This window comes from Serinus canaria, chromosome 2 (assembly GCF_022539315.1).
Source record: "Serinus canaria isolate serCan28SL12 chromosome 2, serCan2020, whole genome shotgun sequence".
NCBI classification, from domain to species: Eukaryota; Metazoa; Chordata; class Aves; order Passeriformes; family Fringillidae; genus Serinus; species Serinus canaria.
Window position 1 is genome coordinate 30,822,206 of NC_066315.1, and position 8,020 is coordinate 30,830,225.

At 40.9% G+C, this 8,020-nt stretch overlaps 1 protein-coding gene across 1 annotated transcript; it reads right to left on the reverse strand.

Annotated features, from left to right (window-relative positions):
* Nucleotides 1-334: 334 nt before the first annotated feature.
* Nucleotides 335-4,029, reverse strand: POLR1F (RNA polymerase I subunit F). The gene is made up of 4 exons (XM_030227245.2): nt 3,788-4,029; nt 3,564-3,705; nt 2,239-2,447; nt 335-813 (listed from the first exon to the last, which is right to left on the reverse strand). Exons 1-4 carry the CDS (start codon nt 4,012-4,014, stop codon nt 402-404), a joined length of 990 nt encoding a protein of 329 aa, XP_030083105.1. The 5' UTR covers nt 4,015-4,029; the 3' UTR covers nt 335-401.
* Between the last annotated feature and the right edge of the window lie 3,991 nt (nt 4,030-8,020).

Below are 8,020 nucleotides of genomic sequence, written 5' to 3' on the forward strand. Positions count from 1 at the left end.
CTCTTTTAAGCCTCCTGGGAATTTGAATACATTTCCCAGAAACTGGAAGATAATCCTAATCTACTTTTGTAAAATCAAGACACCGATTGGCAAAGATGGAGTTAGAGTAGCACACATCGTAACTACCAACTGGAACTGGTAGAGGTGATGCATGTGTTCCTGTAAGTACATTCCACAGTGCTTTTGTGCCTTGTTTTCCAGTAAAAAAGCCAGGCAGATATTGCTTCTATCACTACTTTAAAAGATCCTGCCTTTCAAACTGCGGGTGCACATATGCACACAAACACCATCTGACCTAGCAGAGCAGACTTTGTAGTAAAGAAAAAGTGATACATATTTTCAAAAGAGGTTTTTATTGAAACTTATCAAAACCATCTGAAATGTAATGCAGGAAAGACACTTCAGACCTTAGTCCTTTTCTTTTTTGCTTTGGGTTTTTCTGACAGCGGAGATAATTCACTTTCTTCAACTTCATCACAATGCTTTCTTTTCTTTTTCTTTGACTTTTTATGGTCACTTTGGTAACCACTGGAGTCACTGGTAGGCAATACAAGTTCCTGTTCTCCTTGTTTGTCTTTGTCCTTGTCCTTTTTCTTTTTCTTCTTCTTCTTTTTATCATCACATACTCCATTCACTGCATCCACACTGGGCTCTTCTTCATTTTCCCTCCCCAGGTTACCCATCTCATTTAAAGGCTCTTCTGTGACATTATCTTCCCCACTGTTATTCAGGCCATTTTCCTGGTGGTCAAGCTTTTGAATTTCGTCCCCATTTGTACTTTCAGGGACTGCATCAGATTTTTTGGGCCGCATGCTGTAAAGAAATATACAGCATAAACTGGATTAGACATGTCAGGGCACCTCACACAGTGAAATGTTAAAATTTGCTAAAACATGTATTTACACCAAGCAGATAGAAGATAAACATTTGCTAAAAACAACAACAAATGAAGAACATGATACTCTGTATGACAGAGAATCAAAGTTTAATACTCTCAGGGTAACTTCTATTACCTTACTAGCTTCCTTCTAACCACATATTAAACATTATCTTTGAAATATTAGCTTAAATTTCTTCTCTAAAGTGCCATACAGACCATTTGGTAGCTCCTCTTTTCTACTGCTTATTCATCCCCTAATTCATTACTACACATTGTGTAGTAAAGATTTTTTGGTTTTTTTTAAGTCATTCACAAAAAACACAGCTAATGGTCTATTCATACATGAGGCACACTGTTGATTTTACCAAGCAATCAATTACCCTACTCGAATTAAAACAAAGGTGATGCCTGAAAAGTTAATAAAATAATAATAAAAAAAAAACTCCATAAAAAACCCACCAGATTCCCTCCCCCAAGAGGCACCTTGCAACCAAGAGCACTGGAAAAAAGGTCTAAGACAAATATGGAAAGAATGCAGTTAAAAACTGTGGAGGTTTTTATGTCCCCAGAGGCACTGAAGACAAAACTGCTAACTTTCACTGTAAATTCACTGGAACAATTCAGAGCATCCTTCCAGATCAAAAGAAGAAACAAACAAAAAATGCTATGAATTTGCTAGTAGGATTCATATTATATACATTTAATCAAAAACAAAACCATGCTGAAAGAAAAACATTGCTCAGTAAATTATGTTTTAAAAGTAAAACATGAATGAACTCTTCTGAAGACAAGTTTTCTTGCAAGGTGCCCTATAAACTTACAGAGGCCTAAGGAGGAAGTTGACACATTTTCTCATCTTTGAAATTCTCATGTTTCAGCAAGTATTTAAAGTCATGTATTTGTCATTATACAATACATATGAATGTGTTTGTGTGCAGCTGTCAATGTAACCACTGTGTTCAGGACCCCTGGACTGTTTGCACTTGAAAAGCCTATGCACAAAGCTACTCTTGGCCACCTGGATGTGCTAATTTGAGCATGTATTATATATTCAATCTACAATTAATAGGTCAACATACTCATCAAGAAACACCTAAGTTTACTTTTTTCAGAGAAAACTTCTGTGGATGTCCTAAACAATGGAAAGTTTTGTTTAACACTATAAGACTATATATATATATATATATAATATATATACATATAGTTAGTTATATAGATATATATATATATAGTTATATATACAATTATATAGGGATTTGAGTAAAAATAAGCTGAAAGATTAAGATGTAATTAAAATCACTTAGTTTGCAAAAAACATATTAAATCAGTTAAAAATATTCTCTATTAAGGCACCGTACCTGCTTTTAGTGAGTCCTCCTCGAATGAAGAACACCCCAGCTGTATCAGAATCCAAGTGCAACACCTGAAATTTCAGTTCATCCCCTATTTTTAACCCCAGCTCTTGCCACTGTGCAAGGGACATTTGTTCAGGCTTAGGGATAGATGCATTGAAGCATCCATGTATCAGGCAGCCAATGTGACTAGGGGCCACTTTATTGATTATGCCCTAAAAAAGAAAAAGAATGTCATGCAAGTCTATAGCAAAAATCAGCCCTTTCAATGCAAACTCTTTAAATATTTATCTTCCCATCCGGAAAATTTTCAGTAAGAGTTTATGTACAAGTTATGAAGTCAGTTTATCTAGCAATAAGTTAACACTCCTTCACTAAAATCAAAGTTACTGCTATAAACTCTTCTTACAATTCCTCTGAAAATAGAGCTGAACTGCAGGAGAAGTCAAAACATGGGATTTAGCTACAGTGAATACCTGAATAGAGTAGGTAACTCTTTCCTTACACTACAGTGATCAACTTTGCTCTGAAGCTATTTTAAGCCTGATTTACTTGCCTAAAATGCTCTTCAAGCTGGCACAGCAATACTTAGCTACTGAAGATAGGGAAGACACATAAAAAGCTTCTAAATACTCTTTACAGTGGGTTTCTGACACGTCTGCATACGAAACCATATCCACCTTTGTTTCACCCATAGAATTAATGACAGACACTGAAATTTTTTCTATTCTCTTCCTAGGAAGATGGCACATTCATCCTGAAACACAATCATAAAGACACCACCTGTGCTGCAAAAAGTATGGCACAACAATGAATGTAAGCCAGCTCTCAACATGTTTCACCCACAAGTGCTGAGCAAGGGTTTTGAGGAACTTAAAGCTGTTCTGTAAGCCATATGCCTCCTTTACTCAAAGGCAGGCTTCAGCTTGATGTACTGCTCTTGTGCTTGGAGGAACCGAATTTGAGAGCATCCTAAATGTTCCTGTCACTTTAACAAATGCACCTGGTTGAAAACGATGTGCTCTTCAGAATGGAAAACCAGCATGATATACGCAGTTATGATACACTATTAAACATGCAGTCCTTATGATACAATGGTTTAGCAATATATAATTCTATGTAAATTCAACAAACCTAGAGACAGAAAAGACAAATCACAGTAAAAAGTACTAGTACAAAATACTAAATACGATATGAACTACCCATAAACGAGTAAGTAACATAAACTAAAATAGGTCTCCACCTAAGCCCCTGATGTTGGGGACAAGCCAAGCTCTGACCACTTAATAAAAGAGTGGTCACCAATGTGAGACACCAATGCGTTCGCATACCACCAGCTTCTTCCCTTTCTTGGGGCTGAAGATGATGAAGTCCGCCTCCACGTCCAGGTGGATGAACCCTTGGTCGTCGTAGATGTCGCCGAGCTCCCCCACCACTTTGATGTTGTCGTAAGCCACCGGCACGCCCTGCAGGCTGCAAGGACAAGGAGGAGGGGGCACCGTTAGCTGCCAGGCCGAGCCGGCACCCCGGCCCCGCTGGGGCCCCGCGGCCGCACCTCTCGGAGTAGCGCAGGAGCTCGGCATCCAGCTGGGCACGGATGCCGGAGCGCTTGCGGCCCAGGAAGCGCGGGGGCAGCGCCACGTGCCGCCGGCGCGGCGCCGCCACCAGGCACGAGTAGCGCCGCGCCACCAGCGCGCGGGCCGCGCCGAACGAGGGCGCGGCGGCGGCGGCGGCGGCGGGCGGCAGCGCCGGGGCGGCGGGAGGTTCCCGCGGCACGGCCATCCGTGCACGGACGGGCCCGCCGGCGCGCTGCGATGGCGTCAGGCACCTTCCCTCCGCCGGGCTCGGTGACGGAGTTCCGGGGCGGTTGTGTTCGCGTTCGTGCCGCAGAGAACGGTGTCATTTTTTAACTCTTTCCAACCCGTTTTATATCTCGGAATCACAGACTGTTCTGAGTTGGAAGGAGCATCGAGTCCGGCTCTTACGGGAACGGCGCGCAGGGGGGATCGCGCTGCGAGCGCGGCGCCCGGAGCCGCCGGCGGGAGCCCCGGTGCGCAGCTCCGCAGCTCCGCGCCCGGGAACCCGCCCCGAGCTTCTGCTCCTTGGGCCGGGAGACGTGTTACGTGTGAATTTGTTTCTATAAGAAAGGTCACGTTATCATATTATTTAATCCACTCTCTGAACACATTTCACTCACTGGCTGGAAGCACACAGGAGAGTTTCAGCATTGGAAGCTTGTGAATTGGCCTAGTGAATTTAAATTGGGCATTTGGTGATCCAGGGAACACACGCAGTGACGAATTACCTTAGTGGCATTCTTCGTGTACAGCAATTTTAAGAATACAGAGCTTGTCGTCTGTTGCTAGACCCAGATTCAGTTTGTGCATATGGTGAGGAATGTTTAAATGCATTTAATAACCACAGACTGAGGAGAACAAAATAAAATACAAGTCCTCAAAAGGGTTGCTGGTGTACTCTGCACTGGAATTTGCTTAAAAAATGAGCCGTACTACTACAAATAGAAACCTTGTCCAGTTGAGAATGATGGAATTTGTGACTGGTTAGTGAAGACTTTGTCCAGAAAAGTAATTCAGACTTTATAGTCACACAAAGCGGCACAGTATGACTTTACTTCAAACTGATTCAACTGAACTCATGCAAAACGTTGAAAAGGTGTTCTCCCATTGATTTAAATCTAATTTATATCAACTTAACTTGTTGTAGTAAATGTAGGCTTTCAAGGTGATTGAATCCATGTGTCGAGTTACAGAAGAAAAAAAAATAATGGATGTATCGGTTTCATTAAAGGTGTTAAAACTCCTTTTGTACTGTGGAGAGCTCGGAAACGCTGTTGTTTTGTGAAAACAAGCCTTAGGTCAGATACCAGAAATCCTTGAACTCCCTATAAAACATTTAGTGATGCAGAAGCCTTTGAAAGTTCTCAAATACTACGTCACCAGAAAGTTTTCTTTGACTGAACATACTGTGAAGACAGGACATTGTTAGCTTTCACAAGTAAAACAAATGGTATAATTTGCAGTACTTTACTGCAAGTAAAGTTGGATTAGTGTGAAAGACCTGACATAAAAATGGCTTTCAGATGTCATACCAAACTCCAAAATTGAGAGAGAAAATGTCTTGAACTACTGTAATCTGTATTCCTATGTGGCTTTAGTCCTCCAAGGTATTTAATGTCTGTTGAAATTAATTTCATGTTATATGGTCTTAGCTTTCTGGAAAAAATATTGTATTTTTTATTTCAAGTATTTGGATCATATTTAAACCTTGCAATGTGCTTTCAATCTTGGTTAAAGACCTTAAACAATAACTGCATGCACTTCAATTCCTAAAAGAAATATATTTTTTATAACTCTTATTTATGAGTGGATTTAGTTTGCAGTGAGAACATATAATCCACTAAGGGCTCTACTCAATTTTATCCAGGATAATAAAACCTACCTTTGCTCTTAAAATAAAAACTAATAATAAGATGGAAAAGCAGCATGGACAAAAATGTGGACCTTTGTCTTTTACCCTGTAGTCAGGTTGTCCAAGATGGTGTCAGAAGGGCTCTGTCTCTTAGGGCCTGCAGCTATCCAAGGGCTTCTGTCACTAGAGAATTCCTTATGAGATTGAGTCTGTACTTTCTAATTGAATCTCCATTTATCCCTGCTTCTGTGCCTGGTTTTCATTGCACAGTGCTCTTGGGACTTCCAGATTTCCTTTCAGGCTAAAACAATCAGGAGAATGAACTTTAAATCCTAATTATCATTAAGTCTGCGTGGCAGGCCAGAGATAATTCAAAATAGCCTGTTTGAAATCCTTTAACTGTAAATACCTGGCCTCAGTACCAGCTGTTTTTCTCTGCAAGTCCACACCTGTCAGGTCCCACTGCTGGCTGATGCAGCATGGTCTGTCTGTACCAAAAGCAGGGTTGTCTTGCAGTCTTGCAGAGACTTCAGAGCCATGGCATGACTTGAACTCACTACCTCTGTGTAAAAGATACTCTGATGAAAGAAGGAATCTCAATCCAAATGCCACCTCCTCCAGCCACAGATCAGTTCCTAAAACCATCTGGACCATAGGACTTAAATCCTCATATTTCCACATTCATTTCTTGGCTTCTTCCTCTTCCCTAGTTGTATAACTTTTCACTTCTTGATGTAAGCTTTCAGCTTAAAGAGTCTGTCTCGGCTGACCTTTCAGCAGCACTGCAGTGAGCCTGTGTGCAAAAAGGCAGCTGAAAATCAATGTCTAAACCAGACAGCTGTTGGTACATTTGCCAAGTCCCACAGTGGCTGGTAAGACTGTGCTGAGCCTGTTTCCCTCTAGAGGTCAGGTTGTAACAATGGAAACCAAACCCAAAAGCTGCCTTTGCAGTCACTGCTGTTCTTTTTCTTCCTGTTTTATCTGGGTTTGTCTTGATTTCTTTGTGAAAGGATGGCCAGATTCCAAAAAGGAGGTTCCTTAACAACCTTCTGCACCTCTCAGCTGGTCTTTTCTATCCATACAGTCACTGCCATCTTGTATTCAGGTTTCTGAATTGACAGTGTATGTTGGGTACAAAGTTTATCCAATTGCTTATTGGTGCTGTGTTGTGGGAGGTGCAACTCATTCGTTCAGAGAGTGGCCCTCACCCAGCCTTAAAATCCTGGAAGTCTTGCAGAGTGGAAGAATGCCGATGGCACTGTGCTGGAGTAGGAAGTACACTCCCCCTTAGGACTGTGTGCCTGGAGGAATTTGTGCATTTTGAGATTTCTTCTATTGCAAGTTCCTTATCCCACAGCTTGCACTCTGTAAAAAGGATAAATGAATAAATGCCTCAACTGCATAGGTTAGATATGGTACAAAAGTTGTGCTCTGGATTTTTTATTTTTTCAAATGTTTTAGCTGGCTTCTCTTTTTTCATTTTTAACCCTAAAGATTTTTAATTACAGTTCTTGCTGTCATGGAGGAAGAATGAGTACTCAAACTCTCAGTTTTGTTTTTTAACTTGTGTGGTAATAGATTTCCTTCCATATCTTTGACCCTTATGACAAATACAGACTAATCCTAGCATGTTTGGTCATTGAGGACTAAACATGTAAATGCCATTGAGTTGTGATCCTATATATGGAATTCTGTTAGGAATTCTGTTTTGTGGAAGGTATTTTAAGAGGGTGACCATTCAATTACATATAAAATCTATCAGTGCAAGGGGTTAGCTAAAGTTAACAACAGTTACAGTAGTACAAGCTAATTTGACTGCAAATGTGACAGGAATTAAGTTGTTACTGTCAGGCACACATTAATGTGAGCAAATACAGAATGATAAGATGAAACTGTCAGTGGCCAAACAAGGTAGATAGATACTCCCCACAGTGTATCAGGACTCTCTTTATTTGTACTTAAACAAAATGTACCAAATGCTGAAAGTCCACCAGATGGCACACAAAAGCCTTGGTACGGATAAGTGCTGTCATCCAAGAGAACAGAGGAACTGCATGCCTGGCTGAAAATTTAATCTGTGTTACACTATGCAGACTCTGCTTTGTTTTGTCAGCAATTAGTAGGTCAATCCCTAATAGCTAGGAAATGACTTAGAAAAACATTAAGGGAAAGAAATGTGATAAGACAGCAGTTATGTTAATTTCTTTCAGCTACTAATTTGTCTTGATTTGTAGTGACATTCATGATGTAAGGACGGGGAATGGTTGGAGTGAATCCAGAGAAGGGTCACAAAGATGATCAGAGGGCTGGAGCACCTCTCTGTGAGGACAGACTGAGAGAGTTGGCGTTGTTCAGCCTG